This window comes from Propithecus coquereli, unplaced genomic scaffold (genome assembly GCF_000956105.1).
Source record: "Propithecus coquereli isolate 6110/MARCELLA unplaced genomic scaffold, Pcoq_1.0 Scaffold150, whole genome shotgun sequence".
Lineage (NCBI taxonomy): Eukaryota > Metazoa > Chordata > Mammalia > Primates > Indriidae > Propithecus > Propithecus coquereli.
Window position 1 is genome coordinate 327,621 of NW_012139414.1, and position 25,049 is coordinate 352,669.

The 25,049-nt window shown below is 47.1% G+C and overlaps 1 protein-coding gene across 1 annotated transcript in view; it reads left to right on the plus strand.

Annotated features, from left to right (window-relative positions):
* Positions 1–13,862, plus strand: part of YWHAG (tyrosine 3-monooxygenase/tryptophan 5-monooxygenase activation protein, gamma) — a 26,949-nt gene extending 13,087 nt beyond the window's left edge. The window contains exon 2 of the mRNA XM_012640278.1: positions 10,440–13,862. Within this exon, the coding sequence (XP_012495732.1) occupies positions 10,440–11,096 (657 nt within the window). The 3' untranslated portion in view covers positions 11,097–13,862. The remainder of the gene's footprint in view (positions 1–10,439) is intronic.
* Positions 13,863–25,049: the final 11,187 nt, after the last annotated feature.

Below are 25,049 nucleotides of genomic sequence, written 5' to 3' on the forward strand. Positions count from 1 at the left end.
CTCTATATATTTTTAGTTGTCCAGCTAATTTCTTTCTATTTTTTTAGTAGAGATGGGGTCTTGCTCTTGATCAGGCTGGTCTCGAACTCCTGAGCTCAAATGATCCACCTGCCTCAGCCTCCCAGAGTGCTAGGATTACAGGTGTGAGCCACCGCGCCCGGCCACAAGGGGAGAATTAAGTACAAGAGCCAGAGATCTGTGCTTTGTTACAGTGGGTTTTCCTCGTGTAAGTGCATGAAGTATTTGGAATGCTGAACTCATCAAACAGATGAGCTAATATTTAATCGCTGGTATGTGTGAAAGTGCTGTATAAACTATAGTATAGGGCAACAATTTTTTATAGCTTTATTGAGATACAGTTCACATACCATACAATCCACCCATTTAAAGGCTACAATTTAATGGTTTTTAGTATGTTCAGACTTGTGTAACCATCACCACAGTAAGCTTTAAAACATTTTATGAGCTAATATTTAATCGCTGGTATGTGTGAAAGTGCTGTATAAACTATAGTATAGGGCAGCAATTTTTTATAGCTTTATTGAGATATAATTCACATACCATACAATCCACCCATTTAAAGGCTACAATTTAATGGTTTTTAGTATGTTCAGACTTGTATAACCATCACTACAGTAAGTTTTAAAACATTTTTATCAACCCAAAAAGAAACCCCGACCCTCTGCCCACCACAAAAAAAGAAACCAGACCTAAGTAGCCACTAATCTGCTTTTTTTCCTCCCATAGATTTGCCTATTCTGGACATTTCATATAACTGGAATGTTGAAATATTTGGTCTTTCGTGACTGGCTTCATTTATTTAGCAAAACATTTCCGAGATCATCCATGTGGCATGTATCAGTGAGTGCGTTGTTTCTTTTTATGCCTGAATGATAGTCCGCTTTATGGATAGCACTACATTTTGTTTATCCCTTCATCATTTGATGGACATTGGGATTGTTTTCACTTTTTGGCTGTTATGATTAATGATTCTGTGAACATTCACGTACGAGATTTTGTATGGACGTATGTTTTCATTTCTCTTGTATATACCTCCGAGTGGAATTGCTGAGTCACATGCTAACTCAGTGTTTTGAAGAACAATGCTACAGTTCTTAACCTGGAGAAGTTGATACATGTGGTTCCCATGCCGTACTGATCTGAATCTTCAAGGGGCAGGGCTGCCTGGAAGAGTATTTTATAAAAAGCTTCCCCTCTGTTAAGAACTAGTTGTATACTGGAAAGCATGAGGGGGTGTGGAGCTGGTAGATTAGGCTTCTGTTCTTTGGCTCGAGCCTTAATTTTCTTATCTTCGGAATAGGAATAATAATAACTATAAATGATTATCTGAAGGGTTAGGAGAGGAATTATAATTTGTTGAAGAATCCATTTCTGATTACAAAAGTTTGTTAGAAAACTATGGAATAGAGGCTTACTTAACATGGTAGAGAAAAATACAGTTTAAACCAAGAGTTAATATTTAAGAATGAAACACTGGAAATAGTCCCATTAAATTCAAAACAAAACAAAACAAAAATGCTCATAAGCAAAAGTGTTACTGACATTGTCATCGTCCGTGTAGTAAGATGTGATACAGGTATAAGAGGTATAATTACAGGAGAGGACAAGTGATATCTGGAAACCATAAGATTACATATGCAGAGAATAAACTGGGAAAATATTAGAATTGTTAATTCACTAAAACAGGGCTGAACTATACGGTTGACCCTTGAACAACGTCGGGGTTAGGGGTGCAGTTGTAAATCAGTATATAACTTTTGATTCCCCCTAAACTGCTAATAGCCTACTGTTGATCAGAAGCCTTACTGATAACATCAACAGTTGATTAACATGTATTTTGTATGTTACATGTATAAGCTGGAGAAAAGAATGTTATTAAGAAAATCATAAGGAAGAGAAACTATTGGTATATTTACTATTCACTAAGTGGAAGTGGATCATCATAAAGGTCTTCATCCTTACTGTCTTCATGTTGAGTAGGCAGAGGAGGAGGAGGGATTGGTCTTGCAGTCCTGAATAATAGAAGCAGAAGGAAATCTGTATATAAGTGGACCCCAGGCAGTTTAAAGATCAACTGTGCAGTATATATTCTATATACCAGCCCTAATTTGTTGTTGTTGTTGTTTTTGAGACAGAATCTTGCTCCGTCACCTGGGCTAGAATGCCGTAGTGTCAGCCTAGCTCACAGCAACCTGAAACTCCTGGGCTCAGGTGATTCTCCTGCCTCAGCCTCCTGAGTAGTTGGGACTACAGGCACACACCACCATGCCCGGCTAATTTTTTCTATTTTTAGTAGAGAACGGGGTCTTGCTCTTGCTCAGGCTGGTCTTGAACTCCTGACCTCCCTCCTAAACTCCAGAGATCCTCCTGCCTCAGCCTCCCAGAGTGCTAGGATTATAGGCCTGAGCCGCTGCGAACAGCCAAACCAGCCCTAATTTGTGTAAGGATATAGTGAAGAATTTGTATATAATTGAGTTTAAAGAAATTGGTATTCTTTATGGAGGTTGAGTAGTGAGCACATAGCAGAAAAGTGGGGGTTTGAGTTAGTTGTATACATCCATAAACTTTGGGGGTGGTGTTTTGTTGTTGTTTTGTCTTACACAGACAGGGTCGTCTCCCTCAATCGCCCAGACTAGAGTGCAGTGACATAATCACAGCTCACTGTGGCTTTGAACTCCTGGGCTAAAGTGATCCTCCTGCCTCAGCCTCCTCCTGAGTAGCTGGGACTACAGGTGTGAACCACCATACCCAGCTAATTTTTTTTGTTTTTTTTGTAGAGACGGGTCTCACTATGTTGCCCAGGCTGGTCTGAAACTCCTGGCCTCAAGCAGTCCTCCTGCCTTGGCTTCCCAAAGTGCTAGGATGTGCCTGGCCCATAAACTTGTTTATATAAAACTCCTGGCTTTGGGCTTTTTTTGAAAACTTGGTATTCACAGTTGGATTTAAACTTTTAATTGTGGATATGAATAACAGGGTGAATTATGGAAAGGGTTTGTTTGAATAGGTGCTACTGGTACCTGCCACAAAATTCAACCTAATCAGTCTTGACTGCTTCCCAGCCTATTTTCAGACCCTCCTAGAAGTACGCTGTGAATATACAAGTAATTTTTAATGGCCATCTAGAGTTCTGTGGGGTACATATATCATCTAACTAGTCCCCATAATCAAAGATTGTTTAGGTTGTTCCAGACTAGCTGTTACAAATAATGCAGTGCAATCCTTAGAAATGGAATTGCAGGGTCCACAGGTTTTTGAACATTAGGAATTTTGATAGTCCTTTGCAAATTGTCCTCCAAAAAGGAATCAATTTACACTTTACAGCAATGGATAAGAGTGCCTGTTTACTCACAGTATCATCTTCACAGTGAGTGAGTCATTAAACTTTAAGCTTTGGCCATCTTATAGGAGAAAAATTAACATTTGGTAATGAATCAGGTTGGGCATTTTTTCTATTTTCATTTTCTCTGAACTGCCCATTCCTTTTGCCCATTTTTCTATTACGGCTGATCTTATAAATTCTTAGGAGGTTTTTATATATTAGAGAAATTAGCCCTTTCTTTGCGGTGTTCCAGTATTTACATCATCAGAGCCTCAACACAGGAGAAGAGAGTACATGATTTGAAGCCAAAGGGTTCGAGTTTGTTTCCCAGCTGTGCTGTGTGTTTATGGTGTGACTTTGGGGAGAAGTCATTTCATTGCTCTGAGTCATGCCTGTGAGTGTAATACCCACCTTGAATGGGGTAGTTGTGAAAAGAAGGTAAGACTTGGTGCTGTCAGCAAAACCCAGGTTCTCACCCAGTTCTCTCACCTTGGACCTTGAGCTTGGCTCTGAATGTGCCGTGGATGCTTCCTGACTCTTGTAGGATGTTCCTCTTCCTGGAAGGTTTCCCTTTTGTGCAATTTTTATCCAGGGCAATTGCTGCTGGGAAAACAGCTAAAGTTGTTACTTTCTGATTAAAATTTCCTCTAAGCTTTCCAGACAGCTTTGCTACCTTAAGAATACCTCTGTGACTGATGTGCTAATATGAATAAGTTGTGTCTCCTCCTTGTAGACTGAGTACCTTGAGCATGTATGTCTCACTAATTTGCCTTTAGCACAGCGTGATACTATGTGACATATTCACTAGATGCTCCATGAATGCTTGGTGAATTATTTGATGAGTAGTGGCCTTGTCATCAGACCGTATAGGACATGTTAATCAAACTTTCTAGAATGAATTTGTGTTGGGGGTACCCAGGTTCAGTGATTTTTCTGGGACTTAGCGTATAGTTGTACTCATAGCTATGATTTGTTACAGTGAAATTATGCAAAGCTAAATCGGAAAAGGGAAAAGGTGCGTGGAATGAAAATCGGAGGAAATGAGGCACAACATTCAAGAGTCCTCTCCCAGGGACGTCAAACAGGATGCACTTAATTCCCCTAGCAAGTTGTGACAACATGTGAGAAATGTTGTCTACCAGGGAAGCCTGTTAGAGACTCAGTGGCCAAGGTTTTTATTGGGGTGGTCGTGTAGGCACACTCTGCTTACTAGCCCATGCCAAAATTCCTTATTCTTCCCAGTCGGAAAATAGGTGTTTAGCATAAACCACGTTGTCTGCCCAGTTTAAGGACAGGGAGCCATTGTTATCTGGGAATGGTGGGAACCTGCCCTGTATCCAGATTGTTAGGTGCCAGCCAGGGGGCTGGCCTTTCTAAAGCCGGCAGTCTCAAGCCTGCTGTGTGTGTTAACTCTTCTCTACACAGGGTAGAATTCAAGTTGTTTCTTTTTTTTTGAGACAGAGTTTCACTCTGTTGCCCGGGCTGGAGTGCCGTGGGGCTGGAGTGCCGTGATGTCAGCCTAGCTCACAGCAACCTGACTCCTGGGCTCAAGGGATCCTCCTGCCTCAGCCTCCCGAGTAGCTGGGACTACAGGCATGTGCCACCATGCCTGGCTAATTTTTTCTATATATATTTTTAGCTGTGCAATTAATTTCTTTCTATTTTTGGTAGAGACAGGGTCTCACTCTTGCTCAGGCTGATCTCAAACTCCTGAGCTCAAACGATCCACCCGCCTCAGCCTCCCAGAGTGCTAGGATTACAGGTGTGAGCTACTGTGCCCGGCCTAGAATTCAAGTTTAAAGCATCTTACTCAGATATGCCAGATATGCCTAAAGATTATTTTCAAAATTGTTAGCTTATTATTTAGAAGAATAGGTTGCCTTTAGAATACACAGTTAATTATAATCAAGCTGATTTGTGTCCCATCCATTTGCAGTGGTTTATTCCACTGCCCACGTGATATATAGATACTGGGTCCATTACATGAACGTGGATGCATGATTCACACCTTGTCATCTTTGATCTTCTGTTTTTAGGGTGGAGTGTTCACTTATAGCAGTCACTGCATTTACCTTTTTCATGGCGTCTTGGCCCTTTCAGATGATAGAATTTGAGAGTCCTAGGAGGACAGAAAATGTATGATGGAGCCAAATAGTATAATAGTATACCTGGTGTCTGTTAGCTTTTTTAAAAAATAGACTATTTTTTTAGATCAGCTTTAGGTTCACAGCAGAGTTGAGTGGAGTTCTCCTATACCCCCTCTCTCTGCACAAAGCACAGCTTCCCTCACTGTCAGCACCCTCCCACCAGAGTACACTGTCATTATCACCTAGTAACCATGTGTCATTTTCACCCAAAGTCCATAGTTTACGGTTGGTGTTGTGCATTCTGTGGGTTTTGACAAATGTATGACATGTATCCACCATTGTAGCATTAATAATACACAGAATAGTTTCACTGTCCTAAAAATCCTCTAGGCTCTGCTTGTTATTCATCTATCCTAGCTTAGTTTTTGGATGTGAACTTATTTATGTTCTTTCTTTGTAGAGATTTTCAGTTTTATTAAATCAATGCATCTTATGTATGTTCACCATCATTTTGTAACTTTTACACAATATTCTGCAAGATAGAAATAGATTTTATTTGTTTTGGGGTTTTTTTGGAGACAGGGTCTCACTCTGTAGCCTAGGCTTGAGGGCAGTGGCATCATCATAGCTCACTGCAACCTGAAACTCTTGGGCTCAAGCGATCCTCCTGCCTCAGCCTCCTGAGTAGCTGGGGCTACAGGTGCATGCCACCACTCCTGGCTGATTTTTCTATTTTTTGTTGAAACAGGCATCTCGCTATGTTGCCTAGCCTGGTCTTGGACTTTTGACCTCAAGCAGTCCTCCTGCTTTGGCCTCCCAAAGTGCTAGGATTACAGGCGTGAGCCACATTGCCCAGCCTAGAAATACATTTTAAATAAAGTAAAATTAATTCAGGGTTTATTTTGAATTAATTATCAGATTGTTTTTAATATTTATCTTTTTTTTTTTTTTTTTTTTTTGAGACAGAGTCTCACTCTGTTGCTGGAGTAGAGTGCCGTGGCATCAGCCTAGCTCACAGCAACCTCAAACTCCTGGGCTGGAGCAATCCTACTGCCTCAGCCTCCCGAGTAGCTAGGACTACAGACATTAGCCACCATGCCCGGCTAATTATTTCTATATAGATTTTTAGTTGTCCAAATAATTTCTTTCTATTTTTAGTAGAGACGGGGTCTCGCTCTTGCTCAGGCTGGTCTCGGAACTCCTGACCTTGAGCGATCCGCCCGCCTCAGCCTCCTAGATTGCTAGGATTACAGGCGTGAGCCACCGCGCCCGGCCTGAATATTTATCTTATTTAAAAAGTTTAAAAATTTTAAGTTGCATTCATTACAATTTAAGGTTCTTGGTGGATAAGTGAAAGAAATTGTAAATGACCTGGTACTTAAGACTTAAGGTCAGAAAGTCATCTAAGTAGCTTTCCAAGAATCTCAAGAGATGCTAATCTGAGGTAGAAAAGGTTTCTCTTATCAACTCTCAGGGGAGAACAGTTGACGGGGTTCTACGTTTTAAATTGTGGTGAGAATCACACAGATTTTCTGACCTTTTACTCATAGCTCTCTATCTGTAACAGCTTTAAGTCATCAAAAGAAATCTGAACTTGAGCTTGGAGGAGTTGAGAAGGGAGAAACTTTAATTTTGTTTTTAAGCAGAACATACAATTCTGGAGAACACAAACTTACACTTTCTGTATTTTCCAACGACCACGACGGTAAATTCTGGGGACCATATTTACAAGTGTTGCATTCTTAGAAGCAGTTTTATGACTGTTGTGAAAAATGTTACTTCTCCTCCCAAATGATACATATCTCCTCCTGTCTTCTCATATTGAATAGTCGTTCTGTCTTGGTTAAACGTTTTTGGACACTATTGGAATAATTTTTTGTCCTTTTAAAAAAAATCTTTTGACTTTTAAAATTAGTATAGTTGGGATCTCTTATTTTAATATAAAAACGAGAGATTAATTCTCATACAAGTCATTTTGATCTAAAGGATTTTTTAAATTCTGATGTAAGGTTTTTAGAGAAACTTTCCTTTCTTTTGAGCAGACTTTTTAGAGCTGAAGCCTTTTCTTCTAACTTAGTTTTTCACTGTCAGAGACCATTTGGGTATGTTCCCAATGTGGTTGAGTTACTGCATCTAAAGGTGATTTTGGCTTTCGTAATCTCCATGTTCCAGTTTGTCTGAGGCAACCAGACAAACTTTACATAAGAACAAATTGCTACCTCCAGGCTCTGTAGCCAGACTTCACTTGCAGCAGGAGACTTAACCGTATAGTGTGCTGGTGAAGTAACTGGAGCTTTAAATAGTTCCTGGCTCTTGAAATAAGGACAGCATGATTTAGGGGAAAGGCCAGAACTTGATCTCAGTGGCCTTCGGCACGCTAGCCTCTCCTCCTCACAGCGGAGACAGTTGCCAGGTGCACCGTAGGGTGTCTGGTCTGTGCTGTCTGCACATTCAGTGACATCTGACAGACTTGTGGCAGGAGCGCCCAAGGCCTCAGGGTGTTTCACAGCCAGTCAGGGAGTGTTTTTCAGGCTGTGTGATGCTAAGGGTCATGGATGTACGGTAGCTAAGAAAGTTTCAGTTTAGAATAGGGAAGAGGATGAAATGGAGAAGAGACACTTGATACAGGAAGATACGCTAGGGGATTATTTCGCAAGAAATGTAAGATTCCTCTCCTGTGGTGGGAACTAAAGTGAAGGAAAATTGTCCAAGCTATTCTCAAAAGCAATTGCTCACATTTCTGTGGTGCTTTACTGTACCAAGAACACTTTATGATTCCTCTGATACAGCTGTGTAATAAACTTAACCAAAGAGGCAGAAATCCCTGTTTTGTAGATAAGAAAACCAAGACCCAGAGAATGAAGTGGCTTGCCCCCCGGGTCACTTAGCAAACAGCAGGCCGGGGAAAGCCCAGTCTCCTGGGTTATTTGTATGTATATGTAATCAGAACTCAGCAGGAGTGAGGGGTGAGAAATAGTCACTGTATAAAGAATCGGACATGAGATGAGATCAGGAGATGTGATGTTTGCACAAGTGGGTGGCAGAGGAGCTTGTGGAGAAAAAACATCTTTCTTGGTTCCCTTGGGCTCTGAATTCCGGTCATACCAAAACACTGTTCTTTCCCGCTCTTCAGTCATGTCTGGGAGAAGTTTCGTTCTCTAGCATTATAATGGAGAATCAGTAGTGGATAGCAGAAGGTTAACTTTTTAAAAAGGAGGCCAAATGTGGTGGCTTGCGCCTGTCTGTAGTCTCAGCTACTCGGGGAGGAGTTCAAGACCAGCCTGGACAATATGGTGAGACCCACGTCTCTTAAAAAGGCTACCGGGTGGTGGGGAGAGAAAAACTAATCTGTTTAGGAAGTATTTGAGTATATACCATTTGCTGATCAATTCATTCAAAAAATGAATAGCTTGCAATAAACTTATGATTTGGTTTGTGTTCTCATTTAATTATCTTGGAGTATAGGCTATTGGAAGTAGTGACTTTAACCAGTTTCATCAAACATATATACCCCCCCATTTATAAAAGTGGAATATATACTGAATGTAAATTATTCAAACATAGGAAGAAGTCTCTTGGTAGGGCCCCCCCCAATAGTTTAGCATATCTTGTTAAATTGTCATCTCCCTACCCTTCATGATGTTACACAGATGCCGTGGTCCGTCTACATAGGAACATTGAGTACCCAAAGGAGAGAGAGTAGCCAGTTGATGTGAGGCGGGGAGAGGAGAGATGGGGAAGATTCCACATAGGAAGAGTTCCTATGTTCCACATAGAAACACTGTGGAGAATGTTCTAGTCAGGAGCAAAGCGGACAGATGGACAGAAGTATGAAGTTTTTTCCAATTAGTTTGCCATGACCAGTGCATAGGTATGTGGGAGGATGCAGACTGGGAAATATCTGGTCTTCTGTAAGATTTATAAAATCAGGAATGACCTGAGATTCCTGATGTTGTATTAGCTGTTGGCTTAATATACAAAAATTTAGACACAATAGAAGCCATAGTTAATTGGACAGATAATGGTCTGTGACCTCAGAATAGGAAGAAAAGTAAGAGCTCTATCTTCCTTGTGAAATAATCTATTTCATGTGCTCAGATACTTAATGGAATAGTATATGGCTCTGATATTATAGAAATCGGGTAAATTAAATAAATGTATAATGTTAAGTGTTGAGTGGCTGAATTTCTTTATTATCAGCAGTTGTTTGGTAGTCATAAAAATAGAGAACATTGGTTCGATGTTGCTTTAGCTTCCTCATTGATAAGTCTTTGGGATGATGAAGACAGAAACTATAGAAATGCCTGTATCAAAAGAGCATTAATTCCTGTTGCTCTCCTCAGCTCATAAGTGCTGTGCTTGGCTCTCCTTTCTTTCGTGTTGCTAAGTGTATTCAGCCAGATGGTGCCACCAATAACATGTTCCCCAGGTCACTAAAATATCACAGTGCTCAGGCTCAATTCCATGCCCCTAATTCTGACTTTGTTTCTGAGGTTTGTAATTCACAAATCTTAGCATATGAGCAGAAAAGCCTCCTTGTTTCTCAGGAGTAAACTTGAAGTTGACTCAGTGTACTCTCACCCAGAAGGGATGGGATTGAGTTTGTAAGACAGGGCAGGATGAGGAGGAATCTGTCATTCATTCTGTTTTACTAAAAAGTTGCTGAGATATGTAAGCCATTTGTACTTAAAGTCCCTAGGATTGGTATGTGTGCAGTGTTACGTGAGAGAACTGATGGCCTTTTGCAGTTGAGACCAAAACTTAGCATCTGAGACCTGGACTTGACAGTTCTTTCACGGAACATTGCGTGATAGCCTACGTCCTTTTCTAGCGAGGAAGCTGGGGTTCAGACACCGTTGATCAGCTGCGTCGTTTTCTCTTCTTTGTGCTTGGTCCACCCCATCCCCTTTCCCTGCACCCACACAGCACAACTCTCTGCTAATCACTTTAATCAGCTGATAGATCCGTTGCGTTTTAGTGGCCTGACAATTTTTATTCTTTCCTCCTAACAGGTGACAGAGCTGAATGAGCCACTGTCCAATGAAGAACGAAACCTTCTCTCAGTGGCTTACAAGAATGTTGTTGGGGCACGCCGTTCTTCCTGGAGGGTCATTAGTAGCATTGAGCAGAAGACATCTGCAGATGGCAACGAGAAGAAGATAGAGATGGTCCGTGCTTACCGCGAGAAAATAGAGAAGGAGCTGGAAGCAGTGTGTCAGGATGTGCTGAGCCTGCTGGATAACTACCTGATCAAGAATTGCAGCGAGACCCAGTACGAGAGCAAAGTGTTTTACCTGAAGATGAAAGGGGACTATTACCGCTACCTGGCCGAAGTAGCCACTGGAGAGAAACGGGCGACTGTCGTGGAGTCCTCTGAGAAGGCCTATAGCGAAGCCCATGAGATCAGCAAGGAGCACATGCAGCCCACCCACCCCATCAGGTTAGGCCTGGCTCTTAACTACTCCGTTTTCTACTACGAGATCCAGAATGCCCCGGAGCAAGCATGCCACTTGGCCAAGACCGCTTTCGATGACGCCATCGCTGAGCTCGACACTCTCAACGAGGACTCCTACAAGGACTCTACTCTCATCATGCAGCTCCTCCGCGACAACCTAACGCTCTGGACAAGCGATCAGCAAGACGACGATGGTGGAGAAGGCAACAATTAAGGCCCCCAGGTGGACTGGCAGCGCACGCTGATGCTACTACTGCAGTCTTTATTTTTTTCCCATGAGTTGGGGGTCGGGTGGGGGAGGGAAAGGGAGGGATGACCTTCCCAGGGAGAAACCCACGACCTGTCCTGTCTTTGATCGCCTCTTTGACATTTTTGCCAAAATACCACTAGTGGAAAGTCAGGCTAGCTGTGCTGGAATTGGAATAGCAGCCTCACACTGGCGTATGGACTGTTCTGTAGATTAATGCAAGTGGAGCTGTCTGTCTCTAATTTAACTTATTGCTAGATAATAGGGTTTTAAGATGAAAAGAAAACTTAAATGGAATGGCCCTCATTCAGTAAGTTCTGTGGTTCCAGTAAGGATTTTTATGTACATATGCTCGTGTCTTAAGTTCTGAGTACTTTCTATCTCATCTGTTTTAGCTGTGCATTTTTTCCAGGGTGTACTCCACCAGACATGGAACAGTTTAAATCCCAAACTGACAGACTTAGAACGTAAGGTATATTCACCCTTATGGTTTAGGCCTTGCCGGTTTCTGAAGTCTCTGATTAGTCGACAGTATTAACACTAAATTGCAGTTTACAGTATTTCTACATTACAGCCATATGTGACATCAAGCCATTGATGTGTATTTTTCTTTGCTAGTTATTTTGGCTTTACATCCTTATTCAGCCTTATCCAGGTTGGTTTTGCTGTCTCTGTCTCCTAGGCTAAAAGACTTGCCTGAGGAGAATCAAAGCTACTTTAGGTTTTGGTTAATAGGTGCTTGGCAGGTGGCTGTGGGCTTTTTGTCCTTTTTTCTTCTTAACTTAAATCCACCACAAAAGTAATTAACCATTTTACTAGAAATGCTAAACTCCACAAAAATAGAGAAAATTCAGGTCTGTATGTCATTTATCGTGTTGGTATTTTCCGAGAATATCCTGCTTTCGAAGCTGCCACAGCTCCTTCCTCAGGGATCACACTGTCGTTCCCGCTTCACTTGGGTCTTTCCCACTGTACCTCGCGCTGGTGGCGAGCAGTCGGGTCGAGAGGCCGCGGATGGCGGAAGCTGGGTGGTCGTTTTGAGAAGGTTCGTGGTGCAGCGTGTGAAAATTCAGGTGCTAGAAGCTTACTGGTAGAAAAATCCAAAAGGAAGAGCTATATTCATAAACATTCTGTCAAATTTCAGGAGCCTTGTAAGTATGTCGGTTTTTCCTCCCTGAAAATACTACTTTCCCAAGTAATTATTGTAGGAAGATAAACTAAAACCGTTACCGGGTAATAAATACTTAGTTCCTACTTGACCAAAACTTCTTCTATTTTTTTTCTTTTTAATGAAAGCACAGAAACTGGAGATTGACTTCTCTCTTGTGCAGTCAGTGCAGATTTTGGAATTGACGGAAATTACATTGCTGTTTCCACACATTTGTTTTTAGTTAGTCTTAGGGGTACCTCATTCTCATTTTGGATAAATCTGTCTATCTGTAAACATGACCTGCTACATGTGTGTTCAGGTTCTTTTTTGGTTTTGTTTTGTTTTTTTAAATAAAATCAGTAGCAGTGAGAAATCCCAAGATGGTAATGACCCCAGACTTGTTTTTGTTTGTTCTTTTATTTAGGCAAGGAGAGGTGTGAGTAATAATGGAGGAAAAACTGACAGATCCTTTTGCTAACACCAAAATTGAGCTGACAATTATGAACTGAGTATGTGTAACAGGATACAGGTGACAGTGAAGATAGAAGACTGGTGATGACCATAGACTCAGTATGCTCTGTAACATTGCACAGTTTACCCAGCATGACTTTCCTTAGAAGGCCCCCTCCTGATGCTAGAGCGGAAGTCCTAACTAACTGAAGCCTACCGGAAGAGCTAATTGAAGAAAGCTTTGCCGATTTGGGGAGGGGGGCGGGTAGGTGGGGCTTTCCCTAACTTATCTTCATGTCCAGTGAGCAGTGTTGTGTCCTTCCTTGTAGCATTTGGAAATGATTTACTGGAATTACAAAACCTATTTTTCCTTTAAATTTCAGCTTTGGCTCTGGCTGCTTTTTAGAATAATGCAAGATCAAATCATACCTGAGGGCTAAAAATGACGAGGGAATGGGAGACTTGATATTTAAGCAGCTTGAATGGTTTCTTTTCTTTTCTTTATTTTAAAAGAAATGCACTTGCCTATGATACTGTCTCTCCAGTGAAATGATTACGCCTCCATTACTCCACTGATACAATATTGTGCATGCTAGTGTTGTATTTCTATACAGTAGCTTGAAATTTATTAACTTATACTGTAGGTGTTATGTATTCCTATGACAAAAAAAAATTAAGTCTTCAAATTTTTTAAAGTTTTTTTTTTTAATTTAATTTTTCCTTTTGGGGGTAAAGTTTGCTCTACCAAATAGTGATTGTAACAAATTGATTTGTTTTGGATGTTGCTATAGTGACATGCAGTTATATATTTTGTTTTTAAAAGGGGGGGAGCAAAAGAAACACCAGTGTTAGCTTAATCTTAATGTCTGGTGTTTGTCATGGTGAAATTATAACTATTACAGTGTAGGAGAACAACGAATATGTTCTCTGAATGAGCCTTTGTGCTTTTTGTCATGTTATGCAGTGAACTATTTTTAAGGTCTAATCAGTGATTATTTTTCCAACTCCGTGTTTCTCTAAGGAATTATTTCACACACGGACCATTCTTAGCAGTTTTCCTCAGTGATGGAATATCATGAATGTGAGTCATTATGTAGCTGTCGTACATTGAGCAAATAAACTTACAGATCTGATGTCAGTGCTGCTTAGTTTTATTTAATGAGTTTAACTTGCCCTTTGCATTTGAAGGCTTGATCAGACATTGGTGTTCTACCTTAATTCCCTCCCCAAGGAGTGAGATTGGGTTGGGGGAAGGGGCGAGACAGTATATACTGGAAAGCTCTTACATCCGGGAATGAGACTTGGGTTTGGTGACTTAAAAAATCATTGCACTTTTTGGGCCTCCACTTTTCTCTTACAAAATGAGCCTATACAGCTGGATCTCTGAGCGCCTTCCTGGGGTGCAGCTGGTGAGAAACACAGACCTGAATTTGAATCCTAGCCCTTCGGGGTCTTTGGGCAAATGACCAAAGTTCTGAGCCTGGGTTGGGGGCGAGTGTAGGTTTAAATGAAAACTGGATCATGTGCCTGGGTCAGTACCTGTCAATTAGGTTCCCAGTATTCTCGGAGATTTCATTGAGTCTTAGATGAAGTGGTTCATTGCACTTAAAAATATTCAAAAATAAATTGTCTTGGATTTTTTTTAGACCTTCCAAAGTGGTCGGTGGCTTTAGGTGGGGTGGCCTGAGCTCTCAGCAGCCTGCTGTTGCTGAAGGCAGCTGTGGCAGAATGTGCCCCTGATGGGAGTCATGTCACTGGGTTGTGGGGCATGTTCTGTCGTGACTAACCAAAGAGGGGTTTATCTACAGGCAGGAACGCCGGGTGAATGCTCTCCTCACATCAGCTGGTGCATGCTTTGGCAAAAGGGCAGGGGCATTGGTTCACATGGTGCAGGAAGAAAGCTTTTTCATTTTCTGAGAAATTTGAATTACATTTGGGGAATGACAGCACTGTGTGAATAGGCCGTCACCATTTGCTAAATGGGTTCACCTATGTTAACTCACTTGTCCCCAGAACTACCCTGAGAGTGCCACTGCAAGTGTGGCTGTGGAGCTGGAAGTGACTGATAGGCCTGAGCTCCTACACTCACTCATAACCCAAATCTTCAGCCCGGAGTCTGGTCGGCTAACACCAGACTGCTTCTGCACAGCTGGGAGACTAAAAACTGCGTGGCCGCCGCCAACCAATCAGCACAATTGAGCTCTAGTGAGGCAGTCACTGAGGATCGGAAAATGATCAGAACGGTCAAGCTTGTTCAAACAAGGTCACTGAGGGAGAAAGATGGGAGAGCTCCTAAAACTTGCTGCTCTTATACCCTTGTCCCTTCAGTGTAACCTCCCATTACAGGGACAGGAGTAGCATTATTTTACTGTTTTGCAGATCTCTTGGTAGAGTCATCTGGACTCTTCACAGCTGTACCCATCCAGTCTCTGCTGTGATGTGCTGTCTGAGTTGAAATGCTGGAAAGAATCTGTTATCACACAGATAAGTAATTGGAACAGAATGGCCCTAAAGAATTGAGGCTGAATGCCCAAAGTAGAAGAAAGTTAAGAAAATTCTCATACTGCATGAATTAAATTAGTGTTCTGGCTTAGGCACCAATGGGAGAGGAGGCCTCTTCCTCCGTGCACTCCAGAATTTTAAAAATAACTGATAGTGTGAAACAAAATAAAGGTGATAGGGGTAGGGCCGTGAATATTCCACTCCGCTTGGCATCGTGGAGCAGAGTTATTTATTCCAAGAACTTTGGGGGTGGAGTGAGAGGCCATAAATGAGGTCATTCAGTGGCAGGGGACCTTCTAGTACAGCAAATACGTTGCTGTTAGTACGAGTGCAGTTTCCCGCGCTCTATTTATGTGCGATTACCACATGCGTTGGCCTTTGCACTGGTCAGCTGAAACTGCGTATTGACTCACACTGGGTGATCTGAGTGGCTAAGAATGGCAGCTACCTCCTGGTGCATAGTTCTCAAAGCAAGCTTGGAGAAACAGCCCTCCGAACACTAGGTAACACTGTTCTCTATTTCCAGGAGTTGACATTAAGCGGTCATTAGCCTAATCAGAACATTAAAATGCGTTCCAGCTTGCTAATGAGCCTGCTGGCTTGAATTTTCTAATTCTGGTGTAGGTGGATGTGGTTAAATCTGAATGGCCACAGTCCTGCCTCTCATTAACCATAGATAGTGTGATCAGTGAGGAGTTAGGGCTAGAGTGGCTGGGTCACACTGACAAGACAAATGAATCAAGACTTCCCAGATTAAGTAAGGTACTGACTTGGCACTCCATTACCATAGCATTGGAAAGTCCATGTTACGATATGGAAGGTTATTTTGGTTTTTATTTTTTGAATTGGCAGTGCATATGTGTGTTGCAAAATACAAAAGAGTGTAGTCTAAACCTTTTTTGGGGGAGGGGGGACAGTCTTGCTTTGTTGCCCTGGCTAGAGTGCAGTGGCATTACCATAGCTCACAGCAACCTCACACTCCTGGGCTCAGGCGATCCTCCTGCTTCAGCAGCTTGGACTACAGGTACACGCTGCCACGCCCAGCTAATTTTTCTATTTTTTGTAGAGACGGGGGGGGGGGGGGTCTCACTTTTGCTCCAGCTGGTCTCGAACTCCTGACCTCAAGCAATCCTGCCTGGGCCTCCCAAGTGCTAGGATTATAGGCATGTGCCCGGCCAGTCTAAAGCTTTTGTATTGTTTCCGAGCTAAGAATGGTTTTTACATTCTTGTAAAGAAAAAGTGTGAGGAAGTAGCATGTGGCCCACAAAGCTTAAAATATTTACTGTGGCTAGTAGTTTACTGACCCTGGTTTATCAGTAACTTTCCCCACTATGCCTGTGACCTGCCACCCATTCTTGGCCCTTCTGAAGGGTAACCACACTGTCCTTTGTTCTTCCTGATCTGGCTCTGTTTGAGATAAGATTTTTGCTGCTTTTGAGCACTGACATGACTTGAGTCATAAAAGGATTGCCTTGTGATTTTAAATATGGAAAATTAAAATTTGGTGGTCCCATATATACGAATACATCTTGAATTAGAATATTTAACCCCACTTAAAGTGTAGCTAGGAGGTATTGGGGCCCTTTATTCCCAACCTTTGATTTTGACAAATGGCAAACACAAAAGTTGACAAGAGCAGTACAGTGATAACTACATACCCACTACTCGGTACAGCAAGTAAATTTATGTGTTGTGAAACCTTGGAAGTAAGCAAGAGATTAGGCTACTTGACAGTCTTATAGAATGTCCCCCATTCTGGGTTTGTCCAGTTATTTTCTCCTGCGTCATTTAGCTTGTTTCCCATTCCTGTTGGGGCGCCTTTTTGTCTTGCATAGGATTTTGCTCTATCCTCCATCTGGCCTTGTCACTGGTTCACGTGGTGCTGTTTAGCAGCAGCCAGCACCAGGGCCTGTTACCTAAGCAGACAAGGCCAAAGCTGCCACTCAGAATGACAGACCAGAGAGACGGGCCACCATCCAGGGGAACCATGTTGTTTTTTGGATTGGAATCTTCTAGGCTTGGGTGCTTTGCTTCCTCACCATCCTCTCCTGCCTCCCCTGGATGGAAAGAGTACAGTATTAGGTAGGTTCTCAGTAAGCACTTGCTTTGATTAGCAAACTGCCCCACACATGCACCCTGGCCTGTTGAGTCCTGGTGGTCTGCAGCCCACCTTGTTCACAGCAGTTATCTCAGGAACAGGCAAGTGTGTGTGTGAAGTTGCCTTCATTTCGGATCTACACTAGGGGAATCACAACTTTGGTGCTGAGCTGGTCCCATCATGATGGACAAATTACCCTGCTACTTTACTGGCTTTTAGATGGGGGTGAGAAGAGCCGTCAAAGCCCTCTACCTCTTTTTACTCTTAACCTGAAGCCAGATTTTAGGGGTGGGGTTTCAGTGGTTGTCAGTTCTTTAAACCCAGAGGGAGCAGCTCATTTGGGATTCCCTTAGGTTTATCAAAGCAACGTGCCTTCCTAAATCCTTGCCTTCCAAAAGATGGATTTTTTTTCTATTGTGGTTTACAGGGCTTTTTTTCCTGCTAAGTTTGAAAACTAAAACATTCCTTGCTAGGAATGTTGTGGCCCCTCAGTGATGAGTTCTAGGTTGGAGAGGGTTGAGTAGTGGGCAGACTAAGTGAAAAATATTCTCTTGCCCTAAAACAGATCACATCCGAAATAGAGACAAGATAAGCTTAGGAAATAAAGACTGGGTAAACGGTATAAAGGAGGTGGCAGTTTATGACTGGCTGCAAGCATTTTGGGTGAGTCCTTTTCCACGTAATCTCCCTAAATGTCGTCCAGATCCCTAAGGTCAAACACGCTACATCCCAGTGCTGGGCAGAAGCAAAGAGTAATTAATCATTTCTCTCCGTGGTATAGTAGGACTTAGGTTTCTTTTTGCCTAGTGGTGACAGTGCCAAAATGAAACTGGGTAGGTACAAAACAACAAAACAGCCTTGGCCCAATCCCTCAGGGCCTCGGCACTCAAGGATGCACCAGCGACCACTGGTCTGGCTGCCCCTACCCCTCTACGTGGTCTACAAAATGCTGCAGTGATGCTGATTTGCAGGGCTCCGGAGTTGGGAGGGGGATTCCGCACCTACTGGTCCACATCTGCACCCCCACCCCACCTAGCGGATCCTGCGGGCCCGTCCTCTGCTGCTCCCCAGTGGCGGCTCCTGGCTCTGCAGCCGGCCCTCCCAAGAGCGGCCCCTTCCTCCTGCCGGGCCCCAGGATTCAGCCCGACTCCGCCTCCTTCAAGCCTTCACGCCACCTGGCTGGGCCCAGATCCCGGACGGCAGCAGAGCCCTCGAGCCCAGGCATCCCCGGCTCCACGAATCTGGAGCTCCATCCTCGGGCCTCCCCCTGGGCACCTCCCTTCCGCAAATGCCTGGGCTCCGGCCGAGGGATTTTGCAGCCTGCATTCCCCGCGACGGCCGGATTCACCTAGGCCAGCCGTGCAGCCCCCACCCCCTCGGGCTCCTCGACGGAAACACCAGGGCCTGAGGCAGCCCAGAGGCCCGGATGTGGGCCGGGCGGGGCCGCGGCTCTGTCTGCAGCCCCGCCCCGTGAGGCACCGCCTTCCGGCGCAGATACGGCGAGGGCCAATCACAGGCCAGTCTGTACCCGCTCAGCCAATGGCCGGCCTGTTGCTACGGCTTAGATCCCTGCTCCCGGGGAACGTTCTGGACCCCGCCCTCCTGCCACCCCGGGGCTTTATCTACCCCCTTTCACCTACCTTTCCTCTCACCTCCCTCTCTTTCCCGCGTCTCCGCCCTCCGTCTTCCGCTCGTACCTTGTTACCGGAGTAACCCGGTCTGGCTCTGTAATGCCCGGAGGACGGTAGCGACCTCTGCCCGTGGAAGGCGCGTGCTTCGGAGGCCCTTGACCCCGCGCCTGCCCTGTTGCCCCGTTTGAACAGTGATGTGATCTCTCATGTCCTGTACTGGTTTGCTGTTCTGTGGGCAGAGATTCTTACCTACGTATCTCTCATTCTGGAAGCAGCCGCAGGAGTTCTACGTTATTCCCGTATTATAGAGCAGGAACCCGGTCTTTTCACGCCTTGCCCCGGCAGTTGGGAGGTTTCGAAGCGGGGAGGGGCAGCTTGGACCTGACGGGTTCCATCCCCTTACATGCCGGCCCCGTGGTGGAGCGGTGAAGCAGGCGGCAGACCTGGTGTCCTGGGGACACTGAGGCAGCCCCTACCTCTCTTTGGCATTCCCGGGCCTCCACAGCCAGCTCCTACCTGCAAGCCCGTGTCACAGCCCCCTCGCTCTCCTGCGCCTCGCACTAGGTCCTCTGCCACCGGAATGCCCTTCCCTCCCCACACTCCTGACAGACGGTCATAACTTTGAATTGAATGGCGTCTAGCCCACGCCTGGGCTCTCCCGAAGCATCTGGAAAGATGTCAGAAATAGAACGGATCGCAGACACCCCCTCTCTCCCCTTCCCACCTCCCAGCATAGAATTGTATGATCTCAAGGCCCTGGAGGGGAGGTGCCTCGCCCAAGTCACCATCAAAGCTGGATTTAGAAATTAAAGATCAGCTTCAGTGTGCCTACTGACTGTTAAGAAAGTGAGATTTCTGTCACTCAGCAGTCTCATTTTCTGAATAAAGGGCCGTTGGGGGAAGAGAGCTTAAGAGCTCAGGATTTGAATTCCTATCCCATCACGTCCTCATTAGGTGGCATAACCTTGCACGGTCCTTAGCCTTTCAGAGGGTCAGTTTCCATATCTGTAAAGTGGCAATAATACAGTCTACCTCATAAAATGCCTGGCAGTGACTGGGTGCACTGAGACTTAGTAACTTGCCCAAGGCCTCACAGCTAAAAAGTGGCCAAGTGGGGATCGAACCCAGGCTGTGTGACACCAGTGCCAGGGAGAATAACTGCGATCCTCTGCTGCCTCTCAGCGGCCTAGGGTTGCTATGAGGATTTCATATGCTAATGAGTGATTGACAGCAGATGCGCAGTCCGTGCCGGTTCTGATTAGTAACAGAAACAGATCAACACCCGCTGCAGCAAAGGTGCAACAGGGCGGGGCAGGGGTCCAGGCCCCAGGCCTTGGCTGCCAGCCCCCTACTCTACCTTTGCAGGGTCTGGCAGCCAAGAGAGTGATCTGGGCCCTCCAGGAGGGAAATTTTGGGAGGAGGGAGGGCCCCTGGAGACTCTAGAGCTGAGAACTGGACCAAAAGCCTGGAGGGAGAGTGTCAGTGTTTTCCAAGCTGGAGTCTCTTGACCCCATTTCTGTTCCTGGCCTGGCAGGGCCCAGAACCTGGCAGGGATTCCCTAAGTTTCTGAGATGGGCAGTGTCAGATATCTGAGGGGCCTCTCCCTGGGAGAGCACCAGGGGGCAGTCACTTACTGTCCTGTCTGGGCCCATGGGATAGGGTGATGGGGATCACCGCCCAAGGGCATCCTGTAGGGGGCAGTGTCAGGGCCTGCCTTGGCGCCTCTCTGACCCGGGAGCAGGCGGGGCCAAGGCTTTCTGCCAGGAGTTGTCCAATGTAGCCAGGCCTGAGCCTGGTAGGTGGGGATTGATTACTCCTCTTCTGGAACCACTCCTCCAACCCCGAGACCACTTCCTGGGGCTCCAGGACCCCCACTGAGGGATTGGCCTGTGGGACCACTCCGGGGATTCAAGGCTTTCAAGCTTGGCAGGCCTGGAGAAGAGGGTCTTCAGGGTCTTCATGCGGGCCATGGAAGGGACTGTAAAAGTCTGGTTTGGGCAGCAGGGCTCAGAGAGAGGTGGGAATGGGATTCAGAGAGGAGAGGGGGGCTTGGAGAAGGGAGAGGGCCTTGGTGAAGTGAGAAGTGCATTGTGAGGTGGGGTCCAGAAAAGAAGGGAGAACTCCAAGAAAGGAGGCTTCAGTGTAAGAAAGGGGGCTTAGTGTTAGGGGGATACCCTGGTGGGGGTGTAAGGAAGGGAGATGGAGGGCCAGAGAGGGTCAGGGAGGCTCGGTGGGGAGGACAGAAGCTCGGAAGGTGCCCAGCAAGGGCATGAAGGCCGAGAGCGATGGGTGAACTCAGAGGAGGGAAGAGGCTTGGTGGGGAGAGGGCTCAGGGACCCTTCGTCATCTATTGATCTCATGAAGTTATTAACCTCCCTGTCATATTGTCCCCAGTCGGAACACACAGACTCTCCCAGCCATCCTTCAGAAACCCATCTTGTGGAGGGTTACCCAGAGCCCACCCTGGGGTCAGGGGCAAGACCAAGGCCTTTCTCATGACAGGCCCTGGTTGGTGCCGCATACGGCCATCTGCAAGTCCTTGGGCACCGGTGGGACATTGGCCTTCCTATAGGAGAACTGGGAGCCTCCAAGCTTCCCGATTACTTTTGATTCTCACCCTGCAGGGCACTGACAACACTGACTGACTATCGGAGGCCACTCAGACCCCTCAGAATGGAAACTGAGCCCAGAGCAGGGCTGGGACCCAGGCCACGCCTCTGACAGGGGCAGAGCCGTCCTAAACCCAGATCGGGCTCCAGGCTGGTGATTTTTTCCTGAACCCAGAGCTGCCCCTGCCTCATCCATCCATTCTTTAACCAAGCCCCCCTGGCAGGCTCTGCCCCAGTCAGCCCTGGGGTGGGGGAAGGGGCACATTTCCTCCCACCAGTGCTGCATGTTGGTGCAATCACGGCCACCTCAGGCTGGGCAGGTGGTGTGCCAGGCTGGAAGGAAGGGCAGGAGGGGTTGTTATGCTGTAGGGACCCACCAGGACTGGTCTGTTTTCCCCAGGGTCCCCAGACGTGCTCTTTTGTCTCTGGGCTGAGCGTTGGCAGCCCTGGCCGGACATTTGCCTTTCCCTTGCTGGCTGGCCCCGAAGGCTCCTGCCTGAGGCTGTTCTGCGAGTCTGTTATTGATCCAGAGCTGTCCCTACTTAGCCATTCCTGGGATTCCCAGCATTTGTCATGCCGCCAACTCTCCCAGCACCAAGTGGCGGTTGACAGCACTGTCTCTTGTAAGAAGCCCAGAGAATACGGGCCTTCCTTGGGAGGCACAGTTAGATGGGCACGGTGAGGTCCAAAGTCACCTGGAGAGGTGGAAGGGGAAGAGAACCAGAGCCTTTGACTAGGAGAATCATGCCAGGAAGGGAGTGGTTTCTGCTCAAGTCTTTCCCGTGGCACCCTACATTCCTCAGGCTGGCACACCGGGCATGGGTTGATCGGTAGAACAGCAAGCACTTTGGGATGGGAGGGACATGCTGGGCCTCCTCCACCCTAGGGAGCAGCTTTAGGTACCACATGATGTCCTGCTCTGCCCAGACCTGCTGGGTGACCCTGGGCAAGTGCAGTCCTTATCGGGCCTCAGAGTCCCCTCTGTGTGCTGAGGGGTTGGGCCAGCCCGTTTCTGGGAAAGCACCCTCCAAAGGGGTGAGTCGGGGCTCACCAAGCCCTGGGCCCTGGCATGGAGGGGCACCTTTTTCTAATTTGCACTAGACATTTACAGATCAGGGGCTCTCATAACTGCTCGCCACCCCCATGCCCTGATATGCCCTTGGGGCTCCAGGGTGCTCCACAGGAGGGCCCCCCACATTCCCCAGGGGCCATTTAGCCCCCATTTCAGGGGTTCTGAGCTTCAGGAGCCAGTGCCAGACTGGCTAAGACCAGCCCAGCCTCACCCATCTCCCTCAGCCATTCTGCCTCCTCCCTCCCCTCCCCTGCTGTGTGCCTAAACCCCCAGGTTCCAGTGTGTGCCTGCCGGGGTGGGAGGGGAAGGGAGGAATACGGGGATCCAAAATAAGGCCAGCAGATGGGACCCTGGCCAGCCTGACTCCTGCCCTACTCTGGGCCCTGCCAGGGTGGCATGGGGCTTGGGTGGCTGCCAACAGACCATGGGTTTAGGACCAGTCCCTGGGCAGGAGCTCCAGTTCTGCCAGACCCTCCTCTTCTTCCTCCCTAGTTGGCCCTCCCTGTGATGAAGGTGCTCTGGCCAGGCCCTTTGGACCCAGCCCTGGGGTCCTCTGCAGCCTTTCTCTGGGCAGCCTTTGCTCCTCTCCCTGCCCCTGGGTGGAGAGTGGAAGTCTGCGCCTGCCCAACCCTGGGTCGAGTCTAGAGCAGCGAAGATGACGGTACGTACTACTACTTCACTCCCCAGCAGCCAAGGCCTGGGGGCTGCCCGACCTTATAGACCGTGAGGTCAGAGGGCCCCAGGCAGGGAACTGTGGCCATCAAGGCTCAGGGCCTCGGCTGAGCCTTCCTTCCCCCACCCCCAGTGCCCCTCCTGTCCCCCTCCTCGCCTCATCTCCCGCCTTGCCTATCCCCCACTAACGTGGTCCTGGCCCTCTCAAATGGCGTGATGCTGCTTGTCACTGAGCTGTTTCCTCCACCTGCCCCCTTGAGAGCAGGCATTTGGGCTGACTGGCTGAGCTCCCGGAGTGGTGCCAGCAGGGAGGGCAGATGTCACCACTGGGAGGGGGACAAAGAAAAGGAGAGGCCCAGGGATCACCCCAGAGCTGGGGGTGGCTTGGGCACCCCACAGAGCCTGGGGTAGCTAGTCAACCATGAGCAGCAGCCACAGGAGACTGAGGTCTGTGAGGGAGGGGCTGGCCTCTGCCACCAGCCTGCATCACCCCTCAGATGCCCTTAGGCTGAGCAGGGGGGCCTGGAGGCTACCATGCATTGAATCAAGGCCAATGTCGGAGTCCACAGACTGAAGGACATCAGAGGCCTTTACAGATGCGCCCACTGAAAAGACAGGATAGGCCTGGAGAGGACTAGAACTGCCCTCCACCACAGAAGCAGCACAGGCACTCACCAAGTCTCCCAATGCCCAGGGGAGACCCCAGACCTGGGCCAGCCTACCCTGCCCTGCCAGCCCAAGCCCTCTTGGCCCAGAGGTGCTACCCCGGACCCACATCTGGGCTGAGCTCTGGGCCAAGGGCTTGTACCTGTTGTGGCATCTGGCCTGCTCCAGATGTAGGGATCACAGCAGGGAGCCCACGGGGGGTGTGGGGAGTATCATCCTGTGGGGGCAAATGCTCCAGGCCCTTCCCTGTGGGGTGCCACTCCTCCCTGGGCACCCTGAGAAAGCAGGGCTCTGGGCTTAGAAAAGAATGTGGGCGTATCTTGCCACAGCTATCGGCCCTTGCAGGTGGAGATGGTGTTAGGTCCCCCAAATTCTTGGAGACCTTGAGACTGAGCTCCAAAGCCCCAATCTGCTTTCTACCTCCCTCTTTGGGCCTGGTTAGCGGGAGGTGGGTAGGGTGAGGGCAGATAAGGGACAGGGACAGGGACAGGGCTCTCAGAGGCCTGGCTGGACCTGGAGAGAGGCCAACAGGGAAATAAACACATGCAACAAGAGTTGCGCTGGCCCAGCTGGAAGGTCAAGTCTGAGCCCATCGTTGGGTCAGGGCACTCCGGTTCCCCACCCTTCCAGCTGCCGGTCCTGAGACTCTGCCCAGGCTCTGTTCTCACACCCGCTCTGCTTGCCAGTTCCCTTGTGGCTGCCAACAGGGATGCCCTGGCCTCCAGGGGTGTGGCTGCGACAGAGACAGCGATCCTGAGCCTGCCAGGTCCAGCGTGGTACCTTTGGAGGGTGCTACGGCTAGCGCCAAGCCTTTGACAAGGTAATCCTCCCACCAGCGCTGCAGAGGTGCAATCACCTCTGTCCCACTTCGCCTGGCCTCAGCCTCGGCATCCCTGCCAGGTTACAATCATGACCTCTCCCTTAACGGATGTGAGGCTGGAGGACAGGGCTGTCCCTGGCGACCTATGACACTGCACCCATGGAGCCCAGCTTGGAAGCCAGCAAACGCAGGCAACCGAGGCTGTGGCAAGATCCTCCACAAACACCAGGCTCTGAGGCAGTGGCAAGCA